Source organism: Equus asinus, chromosome 23 (assembly GCF_041296235.1).
Source record: "Equus asinus isolate D_3611 breed Donkey chromosome 23, EquAss-T2T_v2, whole genome shotgun sequence".
Lineage (NCBI taxonomy): Eukaryota > Metazoa > Chordata > Mammalia > Perissodactyla > Equidae > Equus > Equus asinus.
Genome location: NC_091812.1, coordinates 37661488 through 37684252, shown reverse-complemented (window position 1 = coordinate 37684252; position 22765 = coordinate 37661488). Strand labels below are relative to the sequence as shown.

Sequence of the window (22765 nt, the reverse complement as noted above, 5' to 3'; positions counted from 1 at the left end):
AGAATTATTATTGACTTTTAATATTTGTTCTTGCGTTTCTTCCCCAGTTGTTGTGGGAACAGCTCAATAAATGCTTTTATATTTTAGTAATTGTTATCACAGTTGAAATTAGCAGAAATAAGTATGTCTTCTGAATTTAAATCAAGGTAAGTATCTTATTACTGAGTACTATTTATTACTTTGTATTTAATCTATCGTTTTTTATTCTTAGGTAATAGCAAGAGGTTAAAGGTCAGGTTACTTGAGTTCCTTTCTGAATTACTGTTTTCCCTTTGGTGTCTTTAACAAAATGGATACATCACCTCTCTGCTGTATCTTCTGCCTTCAGTCTGACTTGGAGCATTCAAGAGAAGATCTATTTTGAAACTCAAATAAGTAGTGCATGCTGGCCAGCCAGAGATTATACACCACATGAATGCAATTTATTGAAGATCCGAATTATGTGGCTACTTCTATGCAGGGTTTTGATGACTCACATAAAAACTTCATAATGGGAAACTGTTTAAGACAGGGTTTCAAGCAACAGAAACCAACTCTGGCTTATTTAAGCAAAACAAAGAATTTATTGAAAGATATTTGTGTCTCAGAATTTCCAGTAAGTCTGGAGAATCAAGCTGAAAAACAGTCAGGTATAAGCAACATTAGGCAGCAGTCAGACCATAGACACAATCAGACCACAGAAGTAGTCCAGTAGGGACACCACGCCACTGCAGCCTTCCCAGATGCTGTCCACCAGTGCTGCCACTGGATTCTGGTCACGGCTGTGAAAAAGGGGTAACGATTGCTAACCTGTGTGATGTCACTTTATGAGGAATAAGTGAGATGAGGTATCTCCTACCTCTAAAAACAGATCCCCCAGTTCCCAAATTCTCCTAATTCCCTCTTGTGCTCTCAGACTTTTTGAAAACGTTTAAAAAGTTGTTCATTCTGGCTGCCTTTCATTTCTTATTTCCTCAGTCTAGTCCAATCAGACACATACTGCTATCACTACCCAGAAACACCTTCTAACAGGATCACCTCCTGTCATTATATCTAACGAACGTGTTCCAGAAACATCTCACAGGACCCACCTGCAGTGTTGCACCCTGTTTGCCACGCCGTTTTCTCATGGTTTCCCATCACTCCTCTGGCCTCATGCCTCTGTTCAGCTTGTTTCTCTGGCTAGAACATTCCGCTACCTCCCCTACCCATGCCTTTTTACTCCTATCCAAGCTTAAAACAAAATCCAGACTCTTACCATAGACCATAACAATGGCTTTCAAACTTTTTAAACTTCTATCCACAGTGAAAAGTTAGATATTCATTTTATACTCCCATAAATACACACATGCACATATGAGTATGCACACACACACACACACCATATATGTATATGATAGAGACAAAAATTTCTCACAGTAATTCTTATCCTTACGAGGTGTAATATGCTCTGATATTGTCTAATCTAGTCTAGTTTCCTTTTTTTTTTTGGTGAGGAAGATTCACCCTGAGTTAACATCTGTGCCAATCTTCCTCTATTTTGCATGTGGGATGCCTCCATAGCTTTGCTGAGGAGTGGAGTAGGTCTGTGCTTGGATTCCGAACCCATGCACCCAGGCTGCCAAAGTGGAGCACACAGTATTCTAAACATTCAGCCACAGGGCTCGCACCTAGTTTCTTTTATTTTAATGGTGTTTGTGGCCCATTAAAATTGTGGATCGTGACCCACAGTTTTAAAACAATTATTTACACTATTTGCATGTTTAAGGTTTTTACCTACGTTTTTAACCCATTTGTTTCTAATATCCTGGTCATTCATCATATTCAGCCATTCTAGACTCCTAATTTCTTCCTAAATACCAGGATCTTTCCTGTGTTGTGGTTTTTGCACATGCTGTACTCTCTTCCTGAAATATTTTTCTTCCTGTTTCCCATGGGGCTGACTCGCTTTCATCTTTTAGTTTAAATCTAAGTATTTCTTCTTCAGGGGTAACATTCCTTGACTACCCTATCTAATATGCCCCCTTCCATTTATTATACTTTAGTATGCAATTTTTCTTTGATAGACTTAAGAAAATTTCTAATTATCTTATTTTGTGTCTTATTTAGACCTCCTACTCTTTGTGGAGCCTTTGTGATAGTAGAGGTCATGTCTGTTTTATTCTTTTTGTTCTAGGTGCCACAACAGATGCTCAGTAAATATTTGTTAAAAGAATGTGTACAGAGTAGACTGAAAACAATAAAACATTATACCAATATAAGATATTTTAATGATCAACATTACTATATTCTATCTTCATAATAAATTTTATAGCGTAAAATTTGCAAGGTATTTCCTTAATTGACCATTTTCATACCATTGCTTGGTTTCATAGATGACTAGCTTATTGATGGGAGGATATTCAAAACCCGGGTAAAATGCAGAACACATAATTTAGAGGTATTATATATCTGGACTTGTGGATAAGACACCTGAAGCTAAAGAAAATAGAAAATTGGTTATAGCTAAGGTAAATTGACATAATCATCCTAGTGAATAAGCAAGCAGGGAATATTTAGGGTCATGCTTAGCCAGGGTGTATGTTGAGGCATGGTGGGGTGCAAACAGCACTAATTTACTGAAGTCAATGCATCAGAGTCCTGAGATTTACATAGAACCTTATCATAGAGGCAGCTATGAAGAAGCTTCTGTCAGCAAGTATGCACATATCTATGTGTTTACATTTATTACAGATACATATGCAGAACAATGGAAAGATTCCTCTTCTGTATAGAAATGATAGCACATTATTTTCATAACAGTCTGTGGCCATCAATAAAGAACAAACAAAAGGAAAATAGCAGCATCTTTCAAATGTGCATGGAGTTGCTTGGGAATTTAGCCATTTCAGGAATGTGCAGTCCAGCAATAGTTAGCTGCTTTCAATCTGATATGCCAAATATTGACTAATTTTCTCAACCATAGGTTTTGGAAACTTCTGAGGAAAATAGTGTGCAAGCAATAACTCATATTGTATTCATTATACAATATGAAAGCCAAGCTGATCTGAGGTATCAGAATTAAAGTGTCATTATTTCTAGTAGCTAAGAAACAACTGTTTTTGCTGTTGGTACTTCTTTTTTAATGTAAATTCTTCAGTATTTATTTAGGAGCTTAGAGCATTTAGACATGGAAAAGACCTTTAGGACTTATCTGTGCATGACTCTGGCCTGGCTCTGGACAGGACTCCAGTTATCTTCTTACCTTTAAAGAACAATGACTAAGGATATTATGGTCTGCCTCTGTTACCCAATCTGATGTTTAAGTCTCCTCTATTTCCCATTGCAAGTGTACATTTGTCAGAGACAAATTCAGAAACAATTCACAATTCTTCATTTCCTAATAAAATTGTCTTTTTCCTCCTAGAAATTCCCGGTATTTACCCCAGTGTGTGTTTTTGCAGTAGACAAGCCTTCTCCTCAGTCCCATGGGTCATGATTGAGTAGTAAGGATAGTTTATGGATTAGGCATACTCTTCAGTGACTTTCACCCTCCTCCTGGTCTTTGCTCATGTTCTAGCTCATGAATCATTTCCAGCCAGAGGGAAGTATGGAATTCAAAGTAGGTTCCTTTTTGCTGCCATATTTTCCTACTGACTTGAGGGCTATAGATAACAGATTTTGTACATCTATGATGTATTTGTTTGCATTAGTATTGTTTACTTAGAACTAATTATATAAAGGAGGCATGCCCAAAAGATAGAGTGATGTAAATCCCTTAGAATGTTTCTCTTATGATAGAGTAGTAACTTCCCTGGTCAGAGAACTTCTAAAATCCAAATGTGTGGTGTTAAGTATCCTCCAAAATAGTCCCGCTTTTTCCATCTCTCTTTCTCTACCATTGTGAGTACGTCTGCAGATCCCATTCTGAGTAAGAGAGGAGAGTACTGTGGTGCCAGTAAACACTGAGCTAAAGCAATCCCAAATAGCAGGAGAAAGTTCATATGGCCCCTGTACCACCTGTTAGTGCTATTCCTCAGTAGTTGTTCACAAATACCATTGCTGTACATATAAAGTTAGGTTCTTTTTATGTGACAAAATGGTTGAGAGTATGGGCTAAGTGCAGACTTCAAATCCAGTTTTTACCAGCTGTGTGCTTTGGACAAAGCTGCTTAAACTATCCAAATTTCAGTTATTCACCTTGTCTGTGAAATAGGATTTATACCAGTACCTATCTCATAGAGTTGTAATGAAGATTAAATGAGTTAATACCTGAAAAACACATAGAATAGTGCCTGTTGCACAGTAAATTGTCAGTAAATGTTAGCTATAATTAGTTAATATTGTTTTATTTGTAAAATCAACTTACTACCAGGAAGCGTGCTTAAGCATTTTGCTAGGACTGTGAAATGAATGCCAGCACCATGTTGTGCGTCTGTCAAAGTATTTATTGTTTTACATCTATTCTTATGCCTTACTTGGCTATACTGAAATATCAGTATCAGATTGTGTTATTTTAACTACAGTTAAATAGAGTCACTATTATATTCGGTAGATGTAAATTAATATGATTTCATTTCTCTTTTTACTTAAATTTGAAATCAACATAACTTTTATTTTATTAAATAAATGTGTAATGAAAGAAATATATAAATAAGATTTCCAATTGGGAAATTCAGCAATGATGAGAAGAGCTGTGTATGTATTTTAAACAGCATTTTTCTCTCTATAAAAACATGTTCTCTGTGGAGTTGTTTCTGTCATCACTCCACACTAAAATTTATACCTGAATCTGTGGTGGCTCTTTCTGGAAAGCAGTAACTTACCCAGTGTGGAATACTTTCCATGCACTATTATTATTTTACTAAAATTTACATTAGAAGTTATATTACAAGTGTAATTTGTAATGAGTAAAAATGACCTCTTTTAAATGATACAGAAAAATCTATGAATAGGTTAGTAAAGTCTCTCATATTTTAACAAAATAAAAAAAATTTGTTTTTGAAATTTATGTAGCTGGCTATTATGTCAAATATATTTTAAATAGAATTATATTTTTATTTGTTGACTAGTGTGCCCACTGTGTACTAGCAACTGTAAGTGTTGAGGGTACAGATAAGAATAAAACATAATTTTATGGGAGTACAAAGACATGCGGAAATCAGCAATAAATTTATCGAGAGCTATACTTCAGGTGTGCACAGGGTGTTAAGAGAGTACAGAGAACAAAATCTGATAGTTCTGTGGGGAATGGCCATGGAGGGGAAGGGCTGCAGAAAAATAATTCTGAATTAAGGTGATGCTTGAGCTGAGAGTTTATAGACGATGAGGACAAAGGAAAGGAGTTAAGAAAAATGTAAAGGCTTCCAGGCAGAGGAAACCCTGCATAACGAAGCAGGAAGGCAAGAGAAAATGGCCCTCTAGAGGGACCAGCAAAATGGTCAGTGTGGTGTGAGTGAAGAAAACATTTGAGGAAATGGCTAGTACCAAATCCGGAGATTATGTAGGCACCAGCCCTGCTCATTCTTGTAAGGCAGATCAAGGGTTTTGAATTCCTTCTGAAAGCAAGAGAGAATCATGGAAAGGTTTTTAATAGAGGTTTTATTTTCATATTTGCATTTTAGAAAAATTTCCCTGGTAGCAGAATTGAAGATATATTGCAAGAGAGCCCAATTAGAGGAATGAAAACCAGTTAGAAGGCAATTATAATGGAGAATATTGTGAGTTAATGCAGTGAGTGCAAGAATGGAAAGGAGAATTGTAGAATTATTTAGAAGGTAAAATTAGTAGGACTTAGGTGAGGAGAGAGTCAGCAATAATTTCCAAAGCTGAGGATGATGGTGCTGCCCTCTGCTGAGAGGGGGAATATGAGAAAAAGATCAAGAGAGATGAGGAATTTCTTTTTAGTCATATGTTAAATTTTACATAGGGACTTCCCATATATCATGGCGTTTTCTAGTAGTGATAACCAAGTGGCTGTTAGAAACCCAGATTTAAGATTCTTAATGTATAACCAGAAAGTAAAGAGAGTGGAGATATCAACTTATGTAAGGTTGTTGACTATGAGTGTGTATATGGTTATGTATGGTAAATGTATGTGGTCTGAATAAAAATGAGAGCTAAAAATGGACACCTCACAAAATACCAGTATTCAAAGTGCCAGAAAAATGGAGCCTCCAAAAGGTTCTTGAAAGGGAGTAGTGAAAAAAAGTAAAAAGTGGAAAAGAAATGCCATAGAAACTAGGGAACAAGAGAGGTTAAGACAAAACTTATATATACATAGAAAATATCTGAAAACTTTTACACCAAATTGTTAGTAGTGGCTAGCTCTTGGAATGTGGAGTTGAAGAGAATGACAAAAGAACTGGGAATTTTAATTCGATATTTGAATTTTTAAAAAAGAAGTATTTTATACCTCTCTGTACTATTTTTGCCACTTCTTGTGAGTTTATAATTATTTCAAAATAAAAATTAAAAGCAAAAGTCATATTAAGATGTAAGTTATAGTCAATGGCAAATGAAAAATAAATCAAATAAGCTTAACCAGAAGAGAAAAAGGAGGGAAGGGGCAACATAGAGCGATCAGCAATGTTATACTGCAGATGGGTCAAACAAGATGAGGACTGACCCCAGCCTTTTAGCTTGGTATTTAGATTCGGTCACAAGTGACCTTATTAAAAGCAATTTCAGTGAAAGGCTAAGGGCAGAAGCTTGACTGCAGTTGTTGGGAAGTGGAAATTGAGGACGTGAAGAGGTGACATAGTCATCTCATCAAGAAGAAGCTTGTGTGTGGAGGAAGAGAAAGATACATAGACAGGGATTCAGGATCCAAAGTGAGTGAACTGTTTGCCCAAGATCCTTATAGTAGCAAGAAAGAGATCCATGCAAGCTACCTTAGTCCTGGAGGTTTATTGCAGGGCACCTGGGAATTCGAAGTACCATGGGGAATTGACTTGTCAGCCCCCAGTCTTTCCTGATCCCAGCTTTTCTAAAACTGGGATTTGCAGGAAGTTTTATAAGGAATTGAAGAAGTCTCTCAGCAAGATTTCTTAGAGGGAAGAGACCTGAGATTATATACTGGAGGTAGGCGCCAGTAGAGGGCAAACTCTCCAAAGCACAGAGAAGTGTTGACATACTTAGGAAAGGACTATGCCTTTAATTTGAAAAGTAAACCCAACTATTTCTGGGAAAGAAGTTTTGTACAAAATACAAAATTCACCATGTTCCAAAGGTTAAGCTAACTGATATATTTTAAACATATATTCATGCTGGAAAAAATTAAGATGATATAAATAAGGTAGTAATTTCTTCCTTTTTTCTTCTCTTAAAGCCGAACAACAACCTATCCTTACACAGAAACGCAGATGTACAGCCAAAACACTGGAGGAAATTACTTTGATACTCAAGGGAGTTCTGCACAAGTGACTACCGTGGTCTCGTCCCACAGTATGGTGGGCACTGGTGGGATTCAGATGGGCGTCACGGGAGGACAACTCATCAGCAGCTCTGGCGGAACCTATCTGATCGGCAATTCAATGGAGAATTCTGGTCATTCAGTGACACATACCACTCGGGCCTCCCCAGCGACAGTAAGTATTTGAGCTTTTATTTGTTTAATGTAGCTTCTTAGTAGCCTCTATTGTACATTTTCCTCTATAGAGGGAAAAAACAACACAGACTGGGCTGGGGCTAGTATGTGTTGAGCAGTGTTAGTGCTGTGGTATTATCCAGAATGTAGTACCTGTCATATTATGCAGAATGTTACTGATATGTGCCCCACAGTTACATGAATTAGGAAGAAGTTTTTATTAATAATGTGACGTAAGAGAGGTGATTCATACTCGTTAATGGTGATTTTAATTGGCTTTCTTCCATGATATTGAGTAAAATACTTCAAATTTCTACTGAAAGAACTTACTTTTATATTATGCTGATTTACACTGGCTTTTTAAAGATAAAACCAAGAAGTAATATAGAGAATAAAATATAACTTTTTTTGGAATTTTCATATCTTTTGCCAATAATATTTATGTTAGCTCATCATCGGGGAAGTTACTTTATGTTGGGCAGCATTTCCCAGACCTTAGACGTTCAAGTTCGGCCATATTCACATGGACCTGTCTATACTGTTATTTACTTAACATATTTTTTTAGTTGATTCACTCTTAAAATACAAAAATAAAAAATATTTTCTAATGTGTATTAAAATCCATACTTAAATAGTAAAATTAAAATTTTTAATTTTTATTTAAATTTTTAAAAATTTAATTTAAAAATTTAATTATTAAATTAAAAAAAATTTACCCACGTGCCATATGTACAATCATTTTGCATTCTACCAGAGGGACACTTGGGAAGCACTAATCTAGGTAATTCCAATGAAAAATATTTGTATTGCCTCTGATCATGACTATGATCAAATAATATCTTAGGAACACATCTACATATTTGAGTTTTCAAGATTTTAAAATTTAATAAATACATTTATTTTGACACAGGATATTTTAATGAATTTAAATAATGTCATGGAAATAGTCATAGACAGCTGTGTAGAATTTGGTATTATCAAACTCCATAACCCAAGCCTTCCATTTTCACCTCAACTAAGCATATAAAGAAGAATAATCATTTGGAACTACCTACCTAAAGTAGCAATGGGATTGGTTATCCAGATGTTTCATGTGAAGGGAGGCTGGGGATTTGAATTAAGTGCATGTGCCCCTTTTTCATCATCTTATCACATAGTTTGTTCTTATAATGAAGTAGAGGTAGAAACAAATTTGGTAGAAAATAATAATATGAAAGGCTTTACATTTCTCATTTTATGGATTTTCTTAAAGACATAGTATGTGCTTGTTAAGTATTTTGTATCTGCTTTTTCTCTTTGTAATGATTACGTGTTCATACTTTCGTCATTTAATGCCTCTTCCCTAATCCATTGTTTAAGCCCTTTATTTTTAGTTCACTACTTCTTACTAACTTCAGATCACTAGCAGTTCTGAGTGGAGAGTTTCTTTTTTGTAATTTTTTCCTTTGTGTTTTTGAAGAATTTTTTATGCATATCTGTCTCTTGCTTTTAATAACACTAATAAAGCATTCTAAAGTGTCTACACACACCAGTATATTTATGTAGATTAGAAACTAAATCATAACCTCTCTGGACCTCAGTTCTCCTATTAATAAAATAATGGGTTAGTTAGATTAAATGGTTTCCTAATTTCCTCCCAGCTTTAAAATCATAATATTTACAAAGGAATTGTAAAATGTTCTAGATGTAAAAAATAATTCTACCTTTACTGTAAAAGGAAAAGAGACCAGGTGCCATTGCTTTAGGTGCTCTTGAGAAGGGCCACCCAGAAAGTCATTTTCAGCGGAAAGGGAAGTACTTGCCGCTTTCCAAGGCCTTAGGAAAAGTGAAAAACAGGGAGTAAGAGTCCTTTCCCACTTTCATTCTATCCGCCCTCTCTCATGCTGGCATACCGTCCCTACCTTCCCCAGCCCTCTCTTATTTCACCTTCTCCTGGTATTTCTCCTTGCCTTCGCACTGATTCCTGGCTACCTGTTAAACATCCTGATCAACTGAATATGGATTTACTGAATTTACTAGTTCTGTCACTGAGTTAACGAAATTGATTTTCCAGGTCATGTAAATACAGATTCAAACATTAATAGCGTAAATTTTATAGTTTGATTTCTTTTCCTTTGGTAAGGGATACACTTTGGTTTTCTATATAGAGTATGAAAAGTGGCAGTACTCCTTAAGTTGTCCATTACACAAATTTGATGTGTGATTTTTATTATATTAATTGGTAAATTAAACTAACTTAAAATAACTGAATTATAACAACTGAGAATAGTGGAAAACTATTTGAAAAACCAACCACCAATTCATAGTATCAATTGTACATATTAATTTACACTTAAAAAAGCATTAATATTTAAGATTCTGTTGTTAAGGATGGTTTTTTGTTTTCTTTTTTACAAGAGAATTTCCTTTTTAGCAAAAGGAGTATAAGAGTTAAAAAAATAGCTCTTGCATGGAAAAATGGCAAGGTGCCCTCATCAAAGCACATGTGATAATGGCATATGATAGATGTATGTTATCTAATGTACACCTGCTAGTGTTTATTGTTTTATCCTGCATCTATTACCAAAGTTAATATTTGGTTTCGATCCCCCTCTCAGTCATGCTGAAGAGCTTCATCTGCTTCATTCACAGTGAGGTGGTGATTCTCAGTTTACGGTTTCACATCTGTTACTCCAGTAAAGTTAACAAAGTTTAAGTGCCATGAAACCTATTAAAGATTTCCTACCATCCTCCTCTTGCCAAATGTTAGAAAATTGGTAACTCTTTGATTGTTTGGACTCCTAGAACTCAAGATTTTTTGGTAGGTGCCATGTCTTTAAAGGGAATTTGAATATTTTCATGTTTGTAGAACCATGCAAAGAATGTACATGCACACAATCTTTAGCAACTTGTTGGTCAAGACTCAAACCATTTCCTTCCAAACACTGAGCCAGACTGTGCCATGTAAGTTCAGTTTTTCTGGCTGTCCTATCACCTACAGCATGCCTGATACAACTCACTGTGTAGGAGTAGCCAATACTGTGGCCAAAATTTCTGACTGGCAGATAGTCAATTGGGCCATTCCTTTAGAGCCTATCGTAAGCGGAATGTATAGTCACTTAATTCAGTTGATGTGAAACTAGTTAAATGTGAGTCTGTGGGAATAACACAAACCTAATACCTTTACTCAGTTCCTGGGTAGCAAGATTTTCTGCACCAGTTCGCAGAATAATTGCCTTGACTCTCTTACATTTGACCTGTGTCTGCACAGAAATACTTTCCTTTAAATTTATCAGGAATAATTTCCTGCCACAAAGAAAAGTTTACTCCACTGTGCAAATCAGTTTCTCAAGATAGGCCAGTGAAAAAGAGAATGATTTGAAATTGAAGCCACTACTAAGAAAAATAAATGATTAGCACTTGGAAAAATTTCTTACCTAGTCTAATATTCAATATACAACTATCTTTCTTATACTAGAAGGATCTCTGAATCATTAATGGGGAATTTTTATTTGAGCATATGATCTACTTTAGTTTTATAATTTTAAATGATAATGCTGTTTTATTTCATTTTTGCTTATGCATTGTAAAAATTTTCAGTCTCCAAGATACACAGAGAGGTCAGAATTTTTCAAAAGATTAATGGTAACAAGTTAAATGATATTTGATGATTATATTATGGTGCAAACTACCAATAATCACATTTGGTCAAAATGCTATTTCTTTTTTTCCTTACCGTGTTCTTTAATTTAGTCAATGGAGTCCCTGTGGATACAAATTACATATGTATATGTTTTTACTTATATATATATATATATATACACACATTTAAAAGGCATTTCTTGCTGATAATATTAAATAAGAATTTTCGGAAGATTATGTAACATTTTTAGAGGAACGTCACTGGATATGAGTTCAACTAAGTTACTACTTGAATAAATGTTTTACATTTCATTAACTTAATGCTAGGGATCTGTTTATTAATATTTCAGTAGCACAAGGACAGTAAGGTAAAAGAATTTGCTACAGTCAAACTCTGAACTCATTATACTTTGATCTTCCTTCTAACTACATCTCCATAATGTTTCCTTGTGTGTCTTTATTCATTTGAAACTCTTAATTTATTTTTATTCATTATTTTTCTGTATAACTGTGTTGTTTATAGAATTTTAGAATTTTGGAACCTGAACACAATTTGCATTTGAGAATCAAAAATTTGTGCTAGTAGTTGGTGATATTTTTGTGCTCATCACAACATAGTTTATCTTATACCAGACTATACAATAATTAGCGATTTGCTTTAAGAAGTTTTATTTACTCCTCCATAAAATAACATTTATATTCTTATAATTAGGTGGTTATTTATGGAAAATTTTTTCTTACTGATAACTAAATAAGATTGCATTAATCATTCTTGAGACTGTGATATGAAAGCTAATTTTTACACCTTTCTATGTATACATTTAGTAATTATATATGTTAAATGCCTCTTGCTAAAATTAGATCCCACCAAAGGGCACAAGGAAAATGTGTTTAGATTAATTTTGTTCATATCTCTACCTCTTTAGAATAACGTAAAATACTGTAATTTCTTTCAGTTGTTTGGAGGAAATTTTGTATGTCCATCTGCTGCTATATAACTAAAAGTTTAGCCTAGCTTATATAATCTATAGAAAGCTAAGAATTCATTTATGAATTGTAGATGCTTTTATTTCTTTATCCTTGGGTTTACATATTTATGGATTTGGTGTAAGGGAATGCTTTTTTTAAGGACATGAATATGTTTAGCACCCCATAAAATGATTTTGCCTTCTTATTCCTTTGCTGGAGCGGTACCAATGCCCATTTGTTTTGTTTAAAAATTTTTATTAATTTATTTACATGAATTACTTATACATTCTTAAGTTGCATAATTCAAAAAATATAAGAAAGTGCACAATGCAGTCTCTTTCTTCCCCCTGTTCCTCAGGTCTTTCCCTTCAAGGTAACCAATGTTGTCAAGTTCTTTGAGTATCATTCTAGAGATATTCTATAAATATACAAGCAGAAAGTGTCTCTCTCCCTCATTACCATATTTTTTATACAAATGGTGACAAAAATACTGCATCTTGCTTTTTTTTTCACCTAACAGTATGTCTTAGAGAGTTTTTACATATCAGTACTTGAAGGGCTTGCTTATATTTATGGGAAATGATTATATTAGAGGGAGCTGAACTGCCTATCTTCCCAAAGGGAAAAGAAACAGTTAAAATAATGTTGGATTACTGGTTATGGCTATATAGAGACAGAAAAGCAACATAATCACATGAAACGAAAACTTCTGTTTAATTTCACATATCATATATAAAGATATGCTTGGAAGAAAAGTTTTTAAGTTAGAAGTGTGCATAAATTATACATAGATCACAGTTACATTTTATATGTTACAGAAGAAATAATTTCTATTTTAAGTAATTTTCTTAGTCTTCCAGTTAGCCTAAATGACAATAAAAAATCCAAACAAAACTACTTCTCCACTTACTTTGGCAGAAGTGTATTTGTTCATTATAATCTTAGCATTTTCTGTTTTCCTAGGCCAACTTAATCCCTCCGATGAATCTCCTCAGAGAGAGTACCACGAATCTTTAGCTTTCTGCACTAAATCCTAAATTGACTGAAGGTTCTGGGACCTCATTCTCAAAGCACTTAATAAAATGGGACTTTGAGTGACTCATAGTCTCCATGGCTTCATCTGTATTCTGTTCAGCTGTCAGTCAGTTCTACACTGCTCCAGCCTTGAAGCTGATAAGGTCTAGAGGCACTCATTTTATGGTTAAGGCTGTGAGACATTCCACTCCTAGAAATCTTGATAAACTAGCATGTTAAGGCAAATAGCGTGACATGGGCCTTCAGCCTCTCCTGAACATAGCCTATGGATTCCCCTGAATTTCTAAAGCAAAATATAAATAATGAGTTACTTTGTTTTTTTAACGATTTCATACTGAGACAGCATTTCGGAACACAGGTGTGTTGTAACATGCCAGAAATGGCTAGATTCTATTTCATATGAAATCTAGATTCAGAAGGTTTAGTGATGTTTGTACATTCTACTTATAAATATGCAAATAAGCTATTCCAGGTGACCTCTTGTGTAACTTTTGCTTGATTCTTTTATTTATAAATCAAGTTTCAATCAACTTGAAACTGCTATAGATTTCGAAGGAAAAAACCAGTTAAGTTTCACACAGGGAGACCAGGTAATCAGATAAAATATGAATGGTGTTGGTGCCAAATTAAAATACACTGTAGGGGCCGGCCCAGTGGTGTAGCGGTTAAGTTCTCATGCTCCTCTTCAGCAGCCTGGGGTTTGCAGGTTCAGATCCCAGGCACAGACCCACACACGGCTCATCAAGCCATGCTGTGGCAGCATCCCTCATACAAAATAGAGGAACATTGGCACAGATGTTAGCTCAGGGACAGTCTTCCTCAAGCAAAAAGAGCAAGATAGGCAACGGATGTTAGCTCAAAGGAAGTCCTCCTCAGCAAAAAAAAAAAAAAAAGAAAAAGAAGAAAGAAAAGGAAGTGAAATAGAAAGGAGGTAAAGAGGTCAGAATTTGCAGATGATATGATTGTATACCTTATAAAAATTATAGAAAATCAAATGAAAAAACAGTAACAAATAATAAGAGAATTTAGTAAGGTGACTGAGTATAATGTTAATATACAAAGAAATCAACAGCTTTTCTAGATACAAACATTAGTTAGAAAATGTAATGGAAGTAAAGATCTTATAATAAATTCAAAATACACCACGCAATAAACTAAAAATATATGTGTAAGATTCAGCTGCTGAATAAAAGGTTTTAAAGGTCCTAAGGGACACAAAAAGAAGCTTGAATAATTGGAAAAGTTTCAGCATCAAACATTTTGAATCTCCCTAAGTTAACTTAAAATATTTTAATATGATCCCAATCAAAATACCAGTGGATTTTCTTTTCTTTTACAAGGAAGGCTGTTTTTATAAATATACATACAAGAATAATGAAGAAAATTTTGTAAAAAGAAAAATAATGGAGGGTGGGGTGGGATGGAAACAGCCCTACCAGTAATTCAAACATGCTATAAAATAATAATAATTAAAACACAATTGTCTAGGGGGCTGACCCCATGGCCGAGTGGTTAAGTTCATGTGCTCTGCTTCGGCAGCCCAGGGTTTCATCGGTTCAAATCCTGGGCACGGACATAGCACCGCTCATTGGGCCATGCTGAGGCGGCATCCCACGTGCCACAACTAGAAGGACTCACAACTAAAATACATACAACTATGTACTGGGGGGCTTTGGTGAGAAAAAGGAAAAATAAAAAATTTAAAAACAAAACAAAAAAACCCACAATTGTCTAGTCACATGAATAGACCAGTATAGACCAGTAATGGACTAGAGACCGTCAATAGGCCAAATACATATAGGAATATAGTATATGATAAAGGTGGCGTTGCTTGTCAGTGGAGAAATTATGGATTATCAATAAATGGTGTTTAAGACAACTAGATAACTATTTAGAAAAGAAAATGACTGGTTCCATACATTACTGTTTACACCAAGATTAATTTCCCTTGCATGGAAAATGTGTTATTATTCTCTTAGAGTGGGAAAGCATGATGTAAAATCCAGAAGCTCCAAAGGATATACTGATCTACTCCACTACATAAAAGTGGAAACATTCTGTATGACAAAAACCATGGGAACAAAGGCAACAGTGGAGCAACAACCTGGCATAAAGTTATGAGACATTGTATTCAAAGGACTAATTTATTTAATATATAGACCTCTCTTATAAATCCATAAGAAAAAAACAGATGAAAAATGTGGAAAATATAAGAATAAGCAGTCCACTGAAAAGGAAATGAAAAACTACAAAAAGATACTGTTTTTCATCTCTCACACAGGCAAAGTTGAAAAAGTTAGTAAGCCTTGGCAAAGGTGGAAAGAAAGAGGCACTTTCATTCATCGTTGATTGGAATCTAAATTGACACAGGATTGGAGAACAACATGGAAATTCTTATTAAAATTGAAAATACATTTATCCTTTGACCCAGAGAGTATACTTCTAGGAATTTATCCTACTGATGATTCTCTTACATAAGTGAAATGCTGCATAAACAATTATGTCCAGTGTATAGTTATTGGTAGTAGAAAAAGATTGGAAAAAGCCTAATTGTCCTTCAGCAGGGATATAAGTAAATAAATTTTGCTGCATTTGTCCATTCAGTGGAATTTTATATAGCCCTTAAAACGAGTGAGTCAGTATATATGTGTGTGTGTGTGTATGTGTGTTTATATATACACTTTTGATATGGGAAGATCTCCAAACCTATTGTTAAATGAAAAAGCAAGGAGTAGTGTGTGTTGTGTGTGTGTGTTTAAATAGAAACGTACATTTGTGCTTATATAAGCACATAGATATCTCTAGAAGAATACATGAAGAAAAAAGATGGGAGGCATGTGAATATATTACTATCTATTCAAAAAGTGATTTATTATTTTCAAAAGTCTCAGGCAAGCTCTTAATGATTATAAAGTGTCTATTTGGTCATGTTCCCCAAATGCTTGTGGCTGAAACAACCCTTTCTTTATATGCCCAATATAAAGGCTGACTATGACATGTCACAATTCAAATTAAACCTTAACCCTAAATTTCAGGAAAAGTCCTCCTTTATTAGACTGTTGAAAGTTTAGAGAATGAAAACTGGCATTAAATTTGGTAAGGATTTTTAGAGCCGTTCTTATTCAGTATTTTGTAGTGAAAGTGAATGTTTTGTATTTGTATTCATGTACTTAGAGTCTGGATTATTTTTTTTAATCCCTCACTGTCTCGAACATTTATTGAGCAATTACTATTGACCAGGCACTGTGCTTGTATGAATATAAAGGTTTGCAATATGTGTAATGGAGCTAGTTCCAGCACTGAAAGCTACCTAATCTTCCAAGGCACAAATGGAAATCCACAAATAGCCCCCAGACACCTTTTAAGTGGTTATTTTTATCTTCTCTCCCACCGCATTACTTTTTAAATCACAAATGTTAATATGTTTGAATTGCTGAATTTTAGATTCATCAAAATTGTGCTTATGTTCTGATTATGTTGCTAATATAAATTGCAAAATTGCCTAGAGGTTGGGTAGGGTAGGGTAGCAAGAGAGTGAAAGAAGCAAAAATTCAAATACCGAGGCTTCAAAATCACCCTTTAAGAAGTTAGCACCATTGTAGGAATGCCCATTACGTCCTCGCTAAATCTCCCGTAAGTAGTAGTTGCAGTCTAACCCTGGCAAAGAAAAACATTTTGATCATGTTTTGGTGCAGTGTTCCTCGAACTTGAGTGTGCATTCTCTAGAGCATTGGTTAAACGTGTAGCTGGACCCCACACCCAGGACTTTCGATTCAGTGTGAGGAAGAGCCCAAGAATTTGCATTTCTTACCAGTGCCCAGGTGATTCTCATAGTGCTCACCCAGGACCACATTTAGAGAAAATCTCTATTTTAGCGATTATCAAATAAATACAAAGTGAAAATGGTCTCAGAAAAATCTGCAAAAGGTGGATCTGAAATTTTACATTTGAAAATGTAAGCTTGGCGTACATTCCTGAAGGGTACTTCTAGCCCTGAGTGCTGATGCAGCTGATGTCTCAGAAACTAGTTTTATTGTCACGAACTGGTAATGCCAGCCTCGTAGAGTCCTGACGAGGGTGGAGGGATGTGGGCTCTACAGAATGATCAGGGGAAGTCCGAAACAACAGTCTTGGTTTCAATCCACCAGCTTAAACCAAGTGTTCTCAGAACACATTCAGTTTATGCAAGTTTCTTAGCCAAATGTTTTTTCGCATAAATACTTAAGAATAGCTTCAGGTGGTACAAAATTGCCAAAACTTCAGGTTGAAAGCGTAATAATTTTACATTTTTCTCTAGATATTGTAAGATTATCAATGAATAAAAAAGATTTCCTATAGTTAAACATTTGCAAGACCTAAAACTTCTTTGCTGTAAATATTTAGTGTGTAAGATTAAAATTCCATCTTTAGCTACTTTCTAGTTCAAGAGGAGATAAAAAGGAAAGCTGGCTGGATGTGTTTTCTGGGCATTTTAAATTTTTTTTAAGAGTTAAAAGAACAACCTGTCCTGAATCTCTCACATATTTATGTGTTGATTTCCATTATCACTTGAATATACAACTTAAACAGCAGTATCATATTCAGAGTCGTAGCTTCAGTGGGAGTGTTTCTTTCTGTGTTCCCTGGGCTCCTGGGCTGAAGAGTCACCTGTGGATCCTTGGAAGAAGGGATCCAATGACTAGAAGGGAACTGATGTCACTGCTTAGTGCAGAGGATTGAAAGCTTTGAGGCCACAATCTACAATGAGAAATGCCTTTACATTGTGATCCAATTGCTCATATAGATGCATACATACATACATTCATGAGTATACATCTGTATATGCACACATATGACTGTGTATATGCATATACGGATGACTGAAATCAACGTTCCATGAAACAATGTTTATCCAGTGTGTGCAAGGACATCTGATTATTTTCTACTGTATTTGATTTCTTTAATTTTTTTACTGTGCTGGTCAGGGCCCGCACAATTGATCTCGTAACCCATGAATGGGTTGCACCTTACATTCTGAAAATCACTGCTTTGGGCAAATTGTAGAGATCAAAGCATTAGCAATACATAGATGAGAGATCTGGGTATGAATCTCCATTATTTTTTCTTGTTGTTTTGCATTTCTAGCAAGTGCCCAGGTGATCCTAACAAGTGATCAGGACTACACTTTGACAAAAACCTCTGTTATAGCGATTATGTAGATTAAATGCACAGTGAGAGTGATGTTCCTGGTGAAGTGCTTACTGTAGGAAGTACCCTTCCACACACATGTAAACCAAGAGGCTGTCATTTCTAACAGGTATATGGGCAGTGGCTACAGGCTCAGGTCAGCAATCACAGATAGCTTTTCTGAACAAAAGCCACCAAGTAGAAATATTTCTGTCTTACTTGATCTCAAATGCAAACAAATTGTGAAGTCTTAGAGTTCGAGAAATTACCCAAAAGGAAATTTCCAGTCTTAAGTATATTCTGTTCATTGGGTTTCTCTAAGAATTTACTATTCTTTCACAGGGAAACAAAAATGTTGTTTCTCAATAAATAAATAGACGAATAAATATTTTAAAATGCTGTTTCTCTAAGAAAGTGTTAACTGGTAAGGTTGACAGTAACTTGTATTAACAAGAAATGCAATCATCATACATTAAGGATAACTATTTTTGTGATGAGTAAAATTTAACTTTCCATTCAAAACTTTTTGTTGCCTTGTAACTTGAACACCTTTAAATCATTTTCAAGTAATGCTTATCACTCATATTTAAACCCGTTCTTATTAGAAAGTAAATCTTTTGTTAACAATAAATCATTTAACAAATTTTAATTTTACAAGCTGCTCCTCAGAAGATAGTTGCATTAAAACAATTTGAGAAATTTCCACTTGATTTATATTCATCTTATATTTGTATCAAATGGAAATGATGTTGAACTTAGAGTGATAAATCTTGGATTCCTATCTCATAGTTAATTCCTGTGTAATCTCAAGAAAATCCCTCAATCCCAGAGAGCCTCAATTTTCTAATCTGTGAAAAGGAGATAATATTGCTTGCCTTTCCTGTTTCACAAAGTTGCTGTGAAGATCAAATGAGAATTAATGTAAAAAGGCTTTATAAATCATAAAGCATTATAGTATTCTATTTTTAAATCACTTTCTTTAACAGTTCTGGGAAGGAGACAGTTTCTACCATGAGACCAATTTTAATTAAAGTGGTAGTGGAATATATCAGTCTTGACCTTTAGTCTTTAAGAAAGATTAAAAAGCCATTTCATAGTCAAGTGAATATGCCTTGACCTATAAAGAGAATGAATAAGATGATATAATTGTTCTTTTTCCTTTTGTCTTATTAGCATGTAATGAAATGATTGGTCGATATTTACATTAAGAGAAAGTCCTGATTGTCCACATACATGATATCCTATTTGGGCCATTGAATAGATGTACATAAATGTATATATAAATCACATGTCCAGGGGAGCCTCTTATTTGCCCCATGTAACTCATGTAAAAGACAGCTCTTCTTCACATTGCCCTGCACTTCCAGCTGAGGTTTACCTTTTTGATATTTATCAACTGCCCCTAAATGAACCCTGTGCTCCAGCCAGTCTTGATTTCTTGTGTCTGGAGTATCTGTGGATGGCATAGATTTTACTGAAGATTTTGTAGGAGAAAGAGCTGAAGGTTTAGCATGACACTCTGCAGAGCACAGTCACTCAGAGCCTCTTTGCACCATCTTGTTGTCCCTGGTCTGTGCGTTTGTTCTCCCAGTGAGCATTCAGCTCCAGTCTTCTCAGATCCTAGTCTCCTCTAAATCTCTCACCCCTTCAGCAGAGCACTTAAGCCTGGCAGCAACTCTGCAAACAAAGGGCCATCCTATGAATTCTCCTTCCTTAGGAGGCAGTGCCAAACTATAAATACCAATTATGAATAACAATGGGGAATTACAAATAATGGGGAAATTGGCGTTTTTCTTATTACTTTTTTCTCTTTGAAAGTATTTGCCTACCCTAGAATGAGTACAGTGTTGAACCCTTCTTTGAGCTTGGGAAAAGAGAATACAAACGCAACATTTCTTGGACATCCAGACATCATACAATCCCTTCTCTCCCCTCTGCCGTCCTCTTTTCCTAAGGGCTTGAGTGGGACTTTTCTCTGAAGTCCTTTTTGGGACACTGATTCTTGGTTGCGTATCGCACAAACCTCAGGGGGACCCTGGGTGCTTGGAGACTCTCCATCTGTGTTTGATTACAGCAAGGCAGCATTAGCATTTTAGTGACTGCAAAAGAGTTTGCAGCCTGAGTTTTAGGCCACATGTTTGTCATACTGTGTATCTGTTCCCCATCAGGTAGTAAGCGCCCTCTCCCCTTCAGGTCCTTCCTAGAGGGTTTGCACTATCTTTGTTGGAGCTCCACTGAGCTTGATTATGTTTTTTCTCCTAGATATGAAATATAACATCTCCCTGGCCTCTTCTGAATTTCTGATCCTAATTCCTGAGAAATCAGGAAAGATTTCCTTCACTGGTGCAGTCTGCCACAGATGTGCGTATTTGCTGTACTCAAAACAAATAGGAGTTTCTTCTGCCTTTCAGGGCCCGTGCTTTTTTTTTTTGAATCTACCGCACAAGAATGAAGGTCTGCTTATTGCCGTGTGGTCATATTTTTATCACATTTGTGAACATGACACTTTCTCTACCAGAAGCAAAGTAATTGGCGTAGTCTCCTGCTAGCACTCCGGACTTCGTGTGGAGATCCTTTTGCCCAAATGAGGGAAACCCACTTATACCATCCCTGGGATTCTGTCTTTTGAGAATTCAACCTTTGGTTGAGGAGTTGAGTCACACCTGTATTTACTTTAATTCTCCAATTCCTAACTGGTGACATGATCCCAGACATTATTTTTCCATAGCAACTGGTGTTACCTTCTTCTCTTTCTTCATCCCAGTTAAGCCTCACTCGCAGCAAAACTCATGGGCGTCCCCGCACTCTCAGATGAAGTCTGAATTTCTAGAGTAGTGAACTACTCTCTCAGCAAGCTGCTTCAGCCAGGTCTGATTTTTCAAATTGGGCTCCATAGCATCTTGTCATTCGGCATGCTACAAAGAGGGCTGTTCAACTTCCTGCTAATGCGTGGTCAGAAGGAAATCTGACATGTGAATGTAGGCAGTTCTCTACATTACCTGAGCTTTGACTCTTCAGACTTTGCCACGTACTCTGTCAGGGTAGCATCTGAGGCTTTGAGACCAAATATAATTCCTAAGGCTGGAAAACTTTTCATTGATCTTTATCACTTTTCTGCCCTAGAAGCCTGCCACTCCTCCAACATTTGAGTTGCCTGTCTAAACACAGTGCAAAATGCTCTTCTCCAGGTTCTGAAAATGTTTCTGCAGTAGCAGTGGACCAAGGGTTCCTATCTTTAACTGATAACTACCCTCAGAGTAGATTCCCATTCTCTCATGGGAATCCTGGTTTAACTGGTAAATCTGGAAGGTTTTAAATCATCCCAAGTATTTTGCTAAGGATATTCTTTCATCTTCCAGAAAAGGCTAATTTTCCTTAAGAAGTCATGTGCCCATAGTGGCTGGAATGCATATCAGTTTCTTACCTATTCTTGCACATACGGAATTTGTAAGTATCACCCACTCCAGTCTCACTTAATGCTCTGTAAGCCTGAACATCTCATCTCAAATGGAGCACCCCACCATTTGATGTCAGAGGAGTTACCGTAACTTCTTATGCTATTATGAGGCAGTAGTCCAGCATCATCATGAATCAGTCTAAACTCCCAAGCACCACGTATCCTAGCATTAGATAATCATGGGGAGGATACGTACACCATTGGTGACTCAGCCCTGGGGTGATTATTTACTGAGAGAGACAGCTCAGTGCCGTACCTTAGTTCAGAGAATGGGTTTTTCCAAAAAATAAGCTAAGATACACTCATAGTCTAAAGCTTAATTAGTTTAAGGAAGAAATGGAAAATGTTTACTTACCATGACCGCTTTTTTTCTTTTGATTTGTGATTTTTTAATTATTTTTGGGTATATGTGGGGAAGATTGGCCCTAAGCTAACATCTATTGCCAATCTTCCTCTTTTTGCTTGAGGAAGATTGTTGCTGAGCTAACATCTATGCCAATCGTCCTCTATTTTATGTGGGGTGCTGCTACAGTGTGGCTTGACAAGTGGTGCTAGGTCCACGCCCGGGACCCTAACCCACAAACCCCAGGCCACTGAAGTAGAGTGTGAACTTAACCTCTACGCCATGGGACCACCACTATGTCCACTTTTTAATTGTAAAAGACAACAACCATGAATCCTTTAGTCATAAGGAAATTAAAATTGCTGATTAACAAACAAACCCAGACATGGATTTCTCCCTCAGTGTTCCTCAGCTAATATATTTCAGATAATTTTTAACTTCCATCTAAACCTATAAAATCACAAAATACAGATCATTTTATTTTTATTTAGTGGACTGAAATCTAACTTCAGATTTTCCACACTCAAACTTTAAAGAAAATGTAGGTATTTTAGCAAATTAGAGTTGTGAGCAAATTCTTCCTAGAAGTGATTTAAAGTCACAGGAGGATAAGACTTTGCAGCTGTTT

At 35.7% G+C, this 22765-nt stretch overlaps 1 protein-coding gene across 12 annotated transcripts in view; it reads left to right on the top strand.

Moving 5' to 3' along the window:
* The window catches only part of RFX3 (regulatory factor X3), a 263742-nt gene that overhangs the window by 159149 nt on the left and 81828 nt on the right, over positions 1-22765 (top strand). For all 12 annotated transcript variants that reach the window (XM_044756503.2, XM_014827698.3, XM_014827700.3 and 9 more), the window contains one exon: positions 7289-7547. In XM_044756503.2, the coding sequence (XP_044612438.1) occupies positions 7289-7547 (259 nt within the window). The remainder of the gene's footprint in view (positions 1-7288; positions 7548-22765) is intronic.